At 46.4% G+C, this 14,891-nt stretch overlaps 1 protein-coding gene across 2 annotated transcripts in view; it reads left to right on the forward strand.

The window, feature by feature from the left end:
- The window catches only part of TMEM163 (transmembrane protein 163), a 254,757-nt gene that overhangs the window by 155,971 nt on the left and 83,895 nt on the right, over nucleotides 1–14,891 (forward strand). For both annotated transcript variants that reach the window (XM_067742124.1, XM_067742123.1), the window contains exons 3-4: nucleotides 9,047–9,090; nucleotides 10,537–10,628. In XM_067742124.1, coding sequence (XP_067598225.1) covers nucleotides 9,047–9,090; nucleotides 10,537–10,628 — 136 coding nt within the window. The remainder of the gene's footprint in view (nucleotides 1–9,046; nucleotides 9,091–10,536; nucleotides 10,629–14,891) is intronic.

Genomic DNA, 14,891 nt, shown 5'->3' on the forward strand with positions numbered 1-14,891 from the left:
CCGTTCTGGCTCTTCCCATAGTCCCAGGTCTTTGTCTTTTGCAGGTGCTCCAGGTTCTCTTTAAAAGAATGGGCCTTACAGAGGCTGCTTTCTCTGTGATGCCTTGCAGAGTGTTGGCTGCCACTCCCGTTTGCTCAGGGAATGGCCGCCTGGTCACACATCTGGGCCTCTCGGTGCGTGTTGAACCCCAGTCCTGTCTGCTTTCTCCCCGAAGACTTTGTTCACTGCAGGTTGAAGCTAAGCAGTAGGCGTCGTTTCAATCAGTCAATGAATCAATCAGTCAATCAAGCTGAGGGCTTTTGTGTGTTCAGGCATTGATTTAGGCATATGAGAAACACTGAGGAACAAAACAGAAGAGCCTGTGGCCTTTGTAGTGCTTACATTCTAATGTGTGAAGTGGGGCAAAGGGTATACAGTATTCATAGATAAGTAAGTGGGATGGTGTGGTAGAAGATGTATGTGCTCTGGATAAAGGAACCCTAGAGCATGGTAAGGGGAAGGTTGCAGTATTAAGTAGGGTTGCCAGGACAGGCTGAGGTGAGCTTTGAACAGAGACCTGAAGGCAATGAGGGAGTGAGCCAGTCAGATTCTGTGGTAAGAAGGCTCCAGGCGGAAGAATGAGATAGAACCCAGACCAGCAGGAGCATGCCTGGCTGAGGGGAGGTCAGTGGACAGGTGCAGCTGTAATGGAGGAGGTCAGTGCGTGGGGCCTCCTCCGTCATAAGGACCTAGGCCTTTCCTGGGAGTGGGACAGCTAGAACCACTCTGGCTGCATGTTGAGAAAGCAGGGGGACGGTTGGGAGGATGTGGGGAGTTCAGGCAAGACACCTTGGGAGTTGCTTCCTGTTATAAACCTGAATGCAAATTCATCTTTCATCGCAAAGCTCCCCAGGTCACCATCAAACGGTGCTCCCTGCCCCATTGCAGTAGCTCAAGGACAATATTTTCTAACCTCTTCATGACTGTCCTTGCTGTGGGTCACACAGGTTATTGTGGGTGTGGGATGGTGGAAGGGACTTTATGGCCACTTTTTGTACATGACCTGCCTCTTGGTCATGTGAAAGAAAGAGAAACCTTCATAATCGTCCCTGAGGTCTTGGCAAGAGCTTCCCTGTCTGCAGACAGGCAGAGCCCTGGAGGGTGGGTGGGCAGTGCCCATAGCCTGCCTGGGCTAATGACTGCTTCTCAGGTTCTAGGGAAGATGAATCTCTCAAAGAATGGTGTTGGCTTTGAGAACTGACCCACCCACCGTACAGCTTTCTATAATTTGCCGAGAGCCAGACCTGACCGTGGAAACGTTGGAGGCTACTGTTCATGCAGTAAAATGAATATTTAGCAGGGATTTTGCTGGCAACTGCAGACACAGAGGTGAAACTACTGTCCTTTCCCTTAAGCTGCTCAGAGCTATACCCTCAAGCCTGCCGGGTCAGCTGGATACCCTGAGGGGCCAGGCGGGTGAGCGAGGCCAGCTGGGTCCAATGATGCAGGAGAGGCAACTGGCCAAGAGCACACCCCGCCCAAACACAGCGCTGCATCGCTGAAAGGGACTGCCCAGCACCGGCAGATCTCAGGTTTTCCTGACTTAAAAATGTTGGTAACCAGTTCTGATGCTTGAATAATACTATATAGGTCAAACAGAAACTTCTGAATTTCATCCTTAGGTGCGCTTTTGCAAATTATGGTCTAGACAGACCAAAGTATTGGGCTGGCCAAAAAGTTCGTTGGGGGTTTTCCGTACCATCTTTCAATACAAAGTCGTCACTGTGCTGCCGCTGAAGATGAGTAGTTGAACGGGCTAAGCAGTTCTGTTGATCTATTTTCCTAACTGCTTTACCCTCTTCCTTCAGCGGTGACTGAATCCAGCATCCTGTCACTCATTTTTGGGTACGTTATATTCTTGTTTGAGTGGGAGGGAGCGTCTGGAAGCTGTTGGAGGTGCTCTTGAAGTGGGTCAGAACATCAGTCAGTTAATTTTGACTCCTGCGGCTGCCTTGGTTGCAGCCAGCACGATGAAGGTGGATGATGGAAAGATGGGTTCGCAAATGGCGTTAGTTCCGTAGCTGTGGGAGGGGTGGTTGGTAGACGTCGGAGGGACAAAGGTGGTCTAATTAAAGTGGGGTTGATTTATTAACGGAGCTGTACTGGGCACAGAATTTAGCAATGGGAGGTGTTAATGGACCTGGGGTATTGCTAAAGAGTGCTAAGGCTCAAGACAATTACTGCCTGACTTTGGTGAGAATGACAGATGGGTCCTTGCTGTTGGATAAATTTTGCCTGCAGCTGAAATGGCATTCTTTGTTTCACCCTTGAGGGGCTCTCGGCCTTGACCCTCAGTTGCCTCGCTGGCTCTCTCACCTCCCTGTGCATTTCCAGGACCTCCCTGTGCATTTCCAGGGCACTTTGTCTGCACCTCTGCAAGCCTGCTGCTTACTCAGCTGTGGGATTTGCATGTGGCTTTGCCCTAACAATGGGTTGCCTGGGTCCGCTCCATTTTCCAGCTGTCCTTCTGTTTGAATTGGAGTTTCCAGCTGAAGTGATTTCTGGCCTGAGTGGGACTTAAAGACGTTCTGGTCTTCAACCAGACCTGTATAAATATTTCCTTAGGACTTCTGTTGTATGTGTGCTTCTGGGAGTGTAGCTGTTATTACCCCCTTGACATGTCAATGAAAGTGGAGTGTAGGACACGCAAAAACCGCGGAGGCTGGAGGTCCCTTAGATGGGAAGTGACATTTTCCTTGTGTCCCTGGCCTGTCTGCCCGCGCCATGCTTCTAAGAACTCTTTGGGGCGTTTGCAAGCTGCTCCTGTAGGTGATTTGGTCTGGGAGATGGATTTCAGAAATGGAGACGTAATAAAGATGTGTATGGTAGGATGCGTTCCTCTTAGCCAGAAGCATTCATGAGCTCACAGTGCCGCCTGCTCTCAGATGTTTGTCATAAATCTGCTTTCTGCTGTGCTGATTTACATCTTTGACTACGTTGTTACAAGTCGGATAATTTTCCCCCCAAATAAAATGGATTTCTTTTTCTACCTTGAGTGGTCATATACGATGGTTGTGGAAAACGTAGGAAATACAAAAAAGTAGAAAGGAAAGAAATCCACTCAAACAGCCCTCAAGTATTCCAACCCACTAAAGATTAACCATTGTTATGAGTTGAGGGCTTTTTAAAAAGTTGTTTTCAACGCATTTTTGAAGTGTAGTTGTACTGTATCACACATATCGTCTTGTCTCTTGCCCTTTTCTACCTAAGTTTTTTGCTCAAACAGTAAGGAAATCTATGATCTCACGTAACTTCCCTCTTACTCCCTTTTGTCTCGGACAGAATGGCCTCATAGATGTCAGGTGTCCCACCTCAGGGCCTTTGCAATTGACTCCTCCCATTATCTGGAAGTTTCTTCCCCCAGATGATTGCCCTGCTCACTCCCCCACCTCCTCCAGACCTTTGCTCAAGTCTCACCTTCTCAGTGAAGCCTCTTCTGACCTCTCCATTCAGTTTGCACCTGTACCAGGCAGAACCCCTCCTGACCTAGACCCATCCTTTCCCGCGGCACCCAGTCCTCGCGGCACCAAATACACCAGCTGTTGATTGTCAACACCATTATTCTATCTAGTATGCTAATATCAACGTTAGCCAACAGCACTCTTGGTAAACATTTCTGAACAGCTACGTATAGCTTATTCTTTAAATGGACCGTTCTTTAATCATTACCCTACTGCTGGATATTTAAATTGCAACCAGTGTTTTGCTATTATAAATCATGCAAACCTACGGTGAAGCTTTTGTGTAGAAGGTGTTTGTCCATTTCTTAGGCATTAAAAGAGATTCTTGGAAAAGGGATGACTGGCTCAAGGTGTATTAAGACTCATTTGGCTTCCAGTGATACAAACTCAACTCAGACTGGCTGAAAAATTATTGGAAATGATTGACCAATGTATTGATATTTGAAAAATATAGGGGTAGACTTCAGGTAGGGCTGATTCCAGAGGTTCAGTCCTTGTCACCAGGGCTTTGATTTGTGTCTCTCTTAATAACTGCTTTCCTCCATGTTGGCTTCGTCCTAAGGCAGCCTCCCCTCATTTAGGGCAGAATTGCTACTGGCAGCTCCTGTTTTCTTGCTGCCAGCTCTACTGTCGCCTCTTAGAAAGACATCCTCTTCCCAGTATTTTCAGCAGAAACTCAGGACTGGTTGTCACTGGCTCAAATTGAATTGTGCCATCTCTGAATCATTAACTCTGGCCTCGGGACAGGGATAGACTAGAGTGGGGGTCACAATGCCGTCCCACTCACACCCCATAGTCTGAGGGTAGGGGATATACTGTTTCCCAGAGGAGACTCAGGGCCCTTCTACCCGAATGGGGAATGGCTGCTGGGCAGGCCCCAAACTATAGGTCTTCATTTGACTTAGGAACACCTTAAGAACTCTGTGTCTTAGTATTTAAAAAACAAGACACAAGACAGCAGGGAAAGTGAGAGGAGCCCAGTTGCTAAGCGTGCGTTTTTGGGTGTGCTAGGCCAGCCTAATCAGATGACAGCCTGCTTCCACTCTGAACACGGGGTCGGGGTGGGGGGATGAGAGGATGGAAGCCAAGGCCTCAGCTCCCTGGGGAATGAGACTCACTGGCCTGTAGGCTGTACCACCTCCTTGAGTGCGTGGTTCAGTGATGAGTGTTAGAGACAAGTTCTGAATGTAAGGGGCAGAAACATTCCTGAAAATTTCCCTGATTTTCCCTCTGCTACCAGTGGTATCCAGAGGAACCTGTAGGCTGCTGGTGGTGGGGCGTGTAGCCGAAATTCGGCCTCTGTACACCGCTCCCGAATTGAATCTCGGAGACAGAGTTTCGGGTAAAGTAGAAAAGAATAGCTTGGGCCACAGCAGGCGAATGCCCTAAAAACTATGTGTCCCCACTTGGAGGGGGCAGTGAAGAGTTTTATAGTAATGTTTGAAAGAGGAGGGCGTGATCAGCTCGTGGGCATTCTTCTGATTGGCTGGAGGTGAGGTAATTGGGAGTCAGCATCATCAACCCTCTGGTTCCAACCGGTCTGGGGTCTGCGTGCTTGGGGGCCGCATACGGTTAACTTCTCCCACCTGTTGGGGGTCAGTATCTGCAAAACAGCTCAAAGATATTGTTCTGTGCGTCCCTTGAGGGGGAACCAGGACCCTGCCCCAAGGCTGCACTATTGTTTCTTTTTTAACTTTTTTATTGAAGTAGAGTTGAGGTACAGTGTTGTGTTAATTTCTGCTGTACAGCAAAGTGACTCAGTTATACACACACATATATATAGACATTCTTTTTTTAATATTCTTTTCCGTTATGGTTTATCCTAGGAGACTGGATACAGTTCCCTGTGCTAGACAGTAGGACCTTGCTGTGTATCCATTCTGAATGTAACAGCTTGCAATCTACCAACCCCAAACTCCCCGTAGTGGGAGGCTGCACTATTGTTTCTTGGCTTCTCCTTCCTTGTCTCCGCCTCCCCTCCCTGCCCTGATTAGCAACTGTTTGAACCTGCCCTTTGGAACTCAGGGAAGGTCATGGAGGCTGAATGAAGCCTGTTTCCTGCAAACAAGAAATGGGGGACACAGAAAGCCTTTTGTGCCCAGGAGCCCCACAGGGTCCTGCTGGGTTTCAGGTGCTCCATCCAGGAGCAGCTGTGGTGTGCGTTAAACAGCCTCACACTTGCGTGCTGAGGGCCACAGAGATTTCATTATCTTCAGCTGGGCCTCTGCCTTGACCCAGAGCAGCCTTCCTAGGAGACCTCCACCCTTGCAATGGGAGTGGACCTTGCCAGCTTGCAGCATAACGGTCTGAGGTCGACATGGCCCTTTCTTCTCTGTTGTCCAGTGTTGAATCTCGCACCTGCCTTAAAGGCGCCGCTGCACTTTTGTTGGACCTTTGCTGGCTTCCCAGCTCCCGTCAGCCAAGTACTTGTGGGCTCCAGGGGCACCTGCCCTGTGATCTCTGCCTTGGTGTGGGTCATCTTGGCCCAGGATCTCTTCAAGTGGAACTCATTCTTAGCACAAGGGAAGTTGGAAACGCCCTCATGGAAACCCCACAGTTAGCTCTCTTTCTGTGGGAGTAGCAGCTTTCTAAACCAATCCGACCCTTTCCTCTGAGTCCGTTCTTATCCCAGAATTAGGATGTGTCATGTCAGGTTAGGGCCAAGGAAAATAAAGTCATTTACTCTAAAGAAATTCCTAAAAGTTGGGCTGACCTCTTCCATTTGGGTCCGGTGCCAACGACTGTTTGCTGTTGTGTCTTCGCGAGAGCTGGGGAGTCGCTCCCAAAGGGAAGCTGCCAGAGCTGTGCCCAAGTGGAGGGCCCTTCAGTGCTCCCTCGATTCCCCATGCAATATCCAGCCTTTCCCCCTTTCCATCGCATCAAGGAAATTCGATGGAGCCAATTTAGAAGTAAATGAGACATGGGAATGCCTCCCTTGTCTTCAGGACTCTACGTGAACCTGGGGCCCAGCTGCTCCAGTTCTCCTTGGTGTGTGTGGGATAGAACAATATGAAGATTCTACCTGTGCTCTCAGTTATTCATCCACTGGGCAGGCTCAAGTCGCACAAGCAGAATTTTCCAGTATAGTTCTGAGAGTACTTGGAATCTGTAGCCCCCTCTACAAATGCCTGGTATTACCGAAGAACTTGATTAAAACATTTTACAGCAATGGTTTACTGCTTGGAAAGCAGCAGGTCTTCTGTGAAGGCTAGTGGAGGGCTTTTCTAGCTGTGTTGTCCATTCCGTGCTGCCCAGTCCAGACAGTGCAGGTGGAGACAGAGAGGGGCCTCCCGCCTGGACAGCTCTTCATCTGAGGTATATATTGAGCATCCGTGCAAGATGCTAGTAAGAGTTAATAAGGTTTCCATTACTGGTAAAGAAGTCACCCACAAAAAGCACACAACTAAGATATCCTAAAAACAGATTGTAAAGGAAACAAGCCAGATACTCATTTCGATTCATTTCTATGAAATTTTATTAAGCTTCATCCACAGTTACTGAGTGCTTACTGCAAGCCAGGATCAGTGTCTTACAGGGCACTTCAGACCTGGCAAGGGGTCTGCTGCCTTTTTTTTTTTTTGCACATGCCAACCTGGCCGGGAGTTGAGTTCTTTGGGAAGGTCCAGTGCCTCTTTGCACCGTCACACCCATGTTGTCCTTGAAAGCTGCAGTCGGTCACTGCACACGGCTGGCTTTGCCCTTCTCCCTGTGCCAGTAAGAGTGACAGCAGGGGTGACAGGAGCAGCTCACGTCACAAACACAGAAGGCCAGCAATGTAATGAGTTGCACTCACCTCACATAGCCCGAGGACCCGAATGTGGCTGAGTCTCTGGAAAGGCTGGGAAACTTCGAGAAGCTAGCGGTTCTCTCTTGCCCCAGTGCTGTGCTTACCCCTGTAGGAGCTTGTCTCTCTGTGTAGCAAACCGTGTGGCCAACCCTAGCTCTGGTGTTTCAATTCCAACAGCATAAATTGACCGGCTAGGCTCTCTCTCTGTCTCAGTTTTTTTTTTTTTTTTAAGTTTGAAACTTCATTAGAACACTTGCCAGTCGTGTGTTGCAATTATCTATAAAAATCAAGCCAGTAGTTGGTTGCTTATAACATTCAAAAATCCATCAGGGGGCTTCCCGGGTGGCGCAGTGGTTGAGAGTCCGCCTGCCGATGCAGGGGGACACGGGTTCGTGCCCCGGTCCGGGAAGATCCCACATGCCGCGGAGCGGCTGGGCCCGTGAGGCATGGCCGCTGAGCCTGCGCGTCCGGAGCCTGTGCTCCGCAACGGGAGAGAGGCCTGCGTACCGCCAAAAAAAAAAAAAAAAAAAAAAATCCATCAAACTGTTGTTACCAGGCAAAGAAGATAGGTGCATTGACATACTAGCTTAGTTCTATCAGGAACTGGGTCAGAACTGGGAGAAATAAGTTCTAGTGTATTTATCAGCTACATCGTTTAGAACAATAAAATTCTTTCTATTTCTGCTACACAGAGGAATTCTTAAATCATAGAAAATGAAATATGCTTGCGTCACACTGGGTCAGATGACCCCCCTCATGGCTGTGGGCAGGGGTCCAAAGCACAATATGGCCACCCAGGGTCCATATGGATAAGACAGAGAGCAGCTCCCAGAGAAGGGACATGTGCTGCGTTGAGTGGGAGTCCAGAGGGGTATTGACCTCCATGCCCTGCATCCATGCCTTCCTTACTCGTTGCGGGAGTGCTTGTAACATCTGTGCCCAGAACGATCCATTTCAAAGCCTTGCTGACCCACTGGGTTGGGTTTCATTCTTTATTAGTGAGTGGACATATGCTTGTTTCATAGGGCTTTTGCGTGGAGACCTGCCTTATTAAGTCAAATTGAGAACTGTCTTTGAAGCTGGACATTGCTTTGGCGCAGAACAGATCACAGAATTAGACAAAAGTGCTACCCAATCAACTTGCCCCCCAAAAGGTCGACTGATTTTTGAATATGCATGAAATGTGTTTTAATTATAACTGTAACACCTACTTTTGTAGACATCTCTTGTTTAAGGTAATTTGTTCATTCTTTTTCTAGACAGCTTTCATGAGGTCCACACTGGATATTAAGCTCTGGTGGGCAAGAGATTTTATTCCAACCATGCCAGCAATGGTGTGTGCATGTAGTTACCACCACTAATTACCTTATTATGGGAACAGTTTGGATGGTTACAGTTTCACTTTCAAAGTTTAATATGGTTCCCAGCTCTCTATTCCCAGTTGTTAAATTCTCAGAGCCTCAGCTGTCATTTGACTGACAACTGCTTGAGCATTTTCGTTCTGAAGCTGGCCCTTTGCTGCTTCAGGGCACACTGGGAAGAGAGGGTGTTGCAGGTGAAGTCTGGACGCTTTTCACATCGCTCTTGAATTTTTTAAATTCTCGGATTTGACAAGTACAGTTAATTTTTAATTTCCTTCTCTTAGAACTTTTCCATTGATGTGTAAAAGGCCATATCAAATATATGAATAGTCTCACAAATGAGAGAAAATATCTATGAGGTCTTAAAATATTCTGAATAATATTTTCTTTCTTTTTAGCTGTCTCCGTTATGAGGTACAGCGCCTCTGCTTTTGGGTTTGCAGTAAGTAACCTGAAATGTACTTTTATGAAGTTTTGCACGTTTCTCCTGAGCCTGCAAATCTCTTGCTGGGCTCTTAATTAAGAGGGTGGTTAGCAAATGAGAGAGAGCATGACAATCACCTTTTATGGAAGTGGCTTCTACAAACAATTATAATTTAATAGAAGTACACTGCAGTGACACTGTATAATTCTCAACAAGAGATCAGGGCCACCATGTTTTCTGCATCTGGTTGAGAAGGATGCTTATAGGGTTTTAGCCCTTCCCGCCAACCCCCCAAGGTTTTAGGTTTGAAACTGGGCACACATTGGAGTGAACCATTTGCTGGTGTGGGCAGAGGTGTTGGGAGTTAAGATCGGGGCTGCTGGCACTAGGACGTCAGTCCGTAGCCAGACTTGGAATAACCAGGCTTCCCTGCCTGCTTCCTGATGGGTGTTGGTTAGAGAAAATGGGTCTCAGTTGCTGAAAACTTGAGTGAAGTCTTCCCACATCCCTTTAAGAGAATGCTAGTGCTTGTAATTTTCCAGATGAAAAGTGCCGAGTGGTGACTCATGCAGAGAAAGCTCCTTGAAACAGCCCTCCTGCATAGCTTCAGGGCTTCCTGTACCTGAGGGTGTGTGTTCCTGTTCCCAAACCTACTTCTTCCCTTTGTTGTGGGGAGAAGTCGGGCTGGGAACAGGAACACACACCCTCAGTGTTTTGAGGCTTGCAGATTCTTTTCAGGATCTTTTGAAAGGTGTGGACTGTCTCTCCAGAAAAATGCCAAAGTGCCGCATACACGCACTCACACACTCCACACCACCCCCCTGCCCACCTCTCTCATACTCCTGTCTCTCTCCCCTCCTCTCTTACATTTCTCTCTCTTATGCATTCACTCGTTCATTTGAACAAAAGCATTGAATTTTGCATCCAATTTCACGGTGTTGGCAGACTTCCCGGAGCCCCTGGGTGACCCCACCTTCTGGACCCCTGGACCCCGGGTATCAATAGAACAGTCCCACTGAGAGCCAGAAACACAGAGTCCTTGGCCTGAATCTTCTACTTGGGACGGGCAGGAAAATGCTGAAATTATCTTGCCTGCCCTGGGGAAATCAATTTCACATGTGTCAGAACAGCGTCATCACCCTGCCCACATCTCCAGAGGGCTGGGAGCCAGAGGCCCCGGGAGCAGAGCCCTGCACACCAGAGTGTGGTTTCTCAGGCCCCAGCAGCAAGGGACCAGGGAGAGCCGTGACCCTGGCACCAGGCAGGCGTGTTGGGTGCCCTGGCTCAGAATTCCCAGGATTCACCTTGAGGATGATGAATGACCAGCATTGTAACGATGTGAAGCCTGTTTGCTCTGAGGTCACTGGCTCAGATGTTCTGAGTCACAGAACGCTTACCTCGTGTCTTCGCAGTTGTGCCCTATTAACTCTGGGAAACCACTAATACCGTGTCTCCTTCTCCTAGTTTGATGCCATCCTTGACGTCCTGTCTTCTGCGATCGTCCTGTGGCGTTACAGCAACGCGGCCGCTGTACACTCTGCCCATAGGGAATACATGTAAGTGGATTTTTGTCTTCTTCCAGACTGCAGAACCCTCGCAAATGAGGGGCACGTAATTAGTCTGTCAGCACAGCTCCCCCTGTAGCTTTGGTCCCGGTGATGAGAATAATAAGTTCCCCAAATTGCCTTTGAGACTGGCTAGTATGATATCAGCTATATGATAGGCCCCTTCTGCGATGGTCAGAGGGATGGGATGTCCCTTTATAATTCTCCCTGTTCTATGCACTTGAGTCTGGAGTGAATATTTGTATGCTCATTTGCCTGTCCATCCATTCATCTATCCGTGGATCAATCCGAAACTGCACGGCTCAGATTGGGACTTGGACCCCCAGGCCAGGACTCAAACCCCGTCAAACCCCAGTCTGGGACTTGAACCCACTGTCTTTTCATTGAAATCACACACCTGGTCTCAGGACTTACTGAATGAAGCTCAAGTTCTTTATGTCTCGGCACAGAAAGAATTCAGTGAGAGACAAAGTGATGGGTATGTATTTAGAGAGATACACATTCCACAGACAGAATGTGGTCCCTGACTTATGGGGTGGCTAGTTTCTATGGGCTGGGCAATTTCATAGACTAAAGAGTGAGAGGATTACTCCAACTATCTTGGAGAAGGGGCAGGGATTTCCACTAATTTGGCCACCGCCCACTTTTTGACCTTTTATGGTGAGCCTCAGAACCATCATGGCTCTGGTGGGTGTGTCTCTTAGCGTGCTGATGTATACAGTGAGTGTATAATAAGGCTCACAGTTTTTGTCATATACTCAACGTCTGTGTCATTTTTTTTTTTTTTTTTGCGGTACGCGGGCCTCTCACTGCTGAGGCCTCTCCCGTTGCGGAGCACAGGCTCCGGACGCGCAGACCCAGCGGCCATGGCTCACGGGCCCAGCCTTTCCGCGGCATGTGGGATCTTCCCAGACCGGGGCACAAACCCGTGTCCCCTGCATTGGCAGGCGGACTCTCAACCACTGCGCCACCAGGGAAGCCCTGTGTCATTCTTTTAAAGGTTGTGCCTGTCCCCTTCCCTCCTGTTTCAAATCCATCTACCAATCCACCCATCCTTCCATCCTCTCTCAATTTGTGTTACTGGAATCTTTGCTCCCTTGAATTTTTATGCTTTTTTTTTTTCCTTTCTTTGTAAGTAAGATGAGTTCTCCGCTGTAATTTACAGAAGACATCTTGAAGGCATTCTAAATTATTCTACTTGTCTTCTCTCCCTCTCTGTATTAGAGGATATTGCTTGCCCCAGTCTCTACATCTTGTGGGTGATGATTGTGTGTTTGAGGTACTTGTGTTTGTGACCTTAAAACGTATGTCTTTCCGATTTCCATTTTTTTCTTCTCTTGGTAATCCCCAGGTTCCAAAGTCAGATCTGTTGGCTTTGAATCTCAGCTGCACAACTTGTCAGCTCTGTGACCATGGGAAGCTATCCTAAACTGGTCTATGCCTTGTTTCCTTACCTGGAAAAAAGGGGAAATAACAGTACCTCCTCATAGGATTATTGTGACGATTATGTGAGTGAGGTAATCATCACATATACGATGTAATATAATATTAGGTTATATATATTAACTTAGAGCAGTGTTTGGCATGTAGTTCAGTAAGCCTTAGCTGTCATTGTTATTAATTATACAGGGGGCTCCCCTGGGACTGAGCCATCGCTGGTTATTAGAGCAGCAGCTTTACTCCACCTCAGCAGCGTTTGGACAGTTGAATACAAATGAGTAAATGCCCCGTGCTTTGTTGCGGTGCCCAGACAGAAGGTATTCTTGATGGGAGATGCTGTGTCACAATCAGACATACGAACGTTGAGTGTCAGGGGACTCAGATAGTAATATATCTGAGGTTGCATGTGCCAGATGGAAGGCTTGAAAGATGATGCCAAAACTGATTCGAGAATGAGAGCAACTTTTAGTTTAGTTGTTGGCTTTAGATAGAGCACAAAAGCTTCTTTTAAGTGTTAACTGTGTATTTTAATGTGCATTAGCTCTTGTAACAAATATAATTAAAGCATCAAATCTGTGATATCACAGATGATATTCTTTAGGATAAGGTTAATTTTTGAAAAAGTGAGTCAGCTTATTGGTTGAAAAAATTAAGAAACAATAGTAGTAAACTGATTTTGTAAAATTTCAAATGACGGTATTATAATGATAGAAGTTGAATCAACACTGGTCTAGCTGAAGGAGCAGTGAATGCATCTACCCAGGCTGTTGCTGGCTGGTATTTGAGGAATACAGTGAGAACAATCTGGAGAGTGCAGTACAGACACATACTCGACTTTCAAGCGTTGGTCCCTGTGCTCTCAGAAGAACACATATTCTTTGGATTTATGGTTGCGCCATCCAATATGGCAGCCACTAGAGGCTGGTCCTGAGAGGTGTTGTAACTGTAAAATACACACCAGGTTCCAAATACATAGTAAGAAAAATGAGTATAAACGTTTTATTAATAATTTAAAAACAATATCGATTACATGTTTAAGAATATTTTGGATGTATTAGGTTAAATAAACTTACAATTAATTTTACTTGCTTGTGTTTACATTTTTAATATGGCTTTTAGAAATTTAAAATGACATATGGGGCTAATATTATATTTCTGTTGGGCCTTGCCCTCAGAAGAGAAAGCTCTTCCCTCTGCCTTCTCTTATTTTGGAGTTAATAACCCAGAATTTGGTTTGCAATTCTAGGAGGAATTGAATTCAGTGTTTCTCAATTTCTCTCTTCTAATTTGCTTTTTTAATCTGATTTCCTTTATGCTAAAATGAATCTCTTACATATTAGTCACAAAGCCACAAATTATCGTGGCTTTTCTATAGTGTTGGGATCTCTGTGAGCATTTGCCAGGTGGCCTGGAGTTTTTCCAACATTAAGGTTGATGACAAGAAATGTCATTGGTTTCACTGTTTTTAATGATCCCCAAACAAGTACCCTTAAAAAATGTGTATCTTTATTAATACCCATAAGGCAGAAACTCACAGATTTGCTTTGATAATTCCCAGATGGTTGTTCAACGTGATGATACCCATGGATTCATTTGGAGATTCTTAATCTAGGGATTAAAATAACACTCAATCCCCTGTATCGCTGGCTTAGTTTAAAGTTTTCATCTCTGGCTCATCTCATGTAAATTAAAAATTCGTGAAATCACCGCCAGCTGAGAAACTGATGTTTGCATATGAATGAGCGTGAATGAATGATGAGGGGCATAGCCAGAAGAGCCTCTGGTTTTCAGTTAGTTGCTGGAGAACAAGATTTGAGAGAATGGGGAAATACCCAACTAGTTCTTAGTTAACTCTTCTAATTTTCCCTCCTCAGCCTTGCTGCTTGATGACAGTGGGTGTGACGGGTGTTTGATGCTCAGAGGAAGAGAGCATGCATGCCTTCACCACCATCACAGAGCAGAGCTCTAATAAGCTTTGCTTTGTTTCACACTTTTTTATTGTGCCCAAAAACATCCCATTTACCGTCTTAAATATTTTAAGTTTATAGTTCAGTAGTGTTAAGTGTATTCACGTTGCTGTGGGTCGTCAAATTCACAGAGACAGAAGGTGGAACACTTCGGTATTTTTAAACAATGTAAAGACATATTTGACTAGAGGATGGCAATAAGAATTGAACAATTATAAACCTAAGCTTCCTCATTTGTCACAACTAAACAATAAATACATTTCCAGAAATAGATGACAATACCTCATGCAAAATTCCAAAGTCATGTAGTCATTTAGATTAACCCAAACTGTTTGTAAATTAAAAGACAACAGCAAAAGGTCACAAAAAGCCTATTTCTTTCATAGCATCATGGCTGATTCTTTTTTTCTTTTTTTTTTTTTCGCGGTACGCGGGCCTCCCACTGTTGTGGCCTCTCCCGTTGTGGAGCACAGGCTCTGGACGCGCAGGCTCAGCGGCCATGGCTCAGGGGCCCAGCCGCTCCGCGGCATGTGGGACCTTCCCAGACCGGAGCACGAACCCGTGTCCCCTGCATCGGCTGGCGGACTCTCAACCACTGCGCCACCAGGGAAGTCCTTATGGCTGATTCTTTAAGCAGATAAACAAAGTACTGTAAAGAATGGTCAAAACTTGGCCTGAACTGTCTTCTGGTAATTATTAATACCACTATTTATAGTTTTGTTGTCCAAGGACAAAAGCTGTATGGGATCGATCACCTTCTGCTGTTACTGGAACAGATCTCCAGGAATTTTTCATCTTGCAGATTGAGACTCTATACTCATTAAACAACTCCCTATTACCCCTCCTC

Source organism: Pseudorca crassidens, chromosome 6 (genome assembly GCF_039906515.1).
Source record: "Pseudorca crassidens isolate mPseCra1 chromosome 6, mPseCra1.hap1, whole genome shotgun sequence".
In the NCBI taxonomy this organism is placed as follows: domain Eukaryota; kingdom Metazoa; phylum Chordata; class Mammalia; order Artiodactyla; family Delphinidae; genus Pseudorca; species Pseudorca crassidens.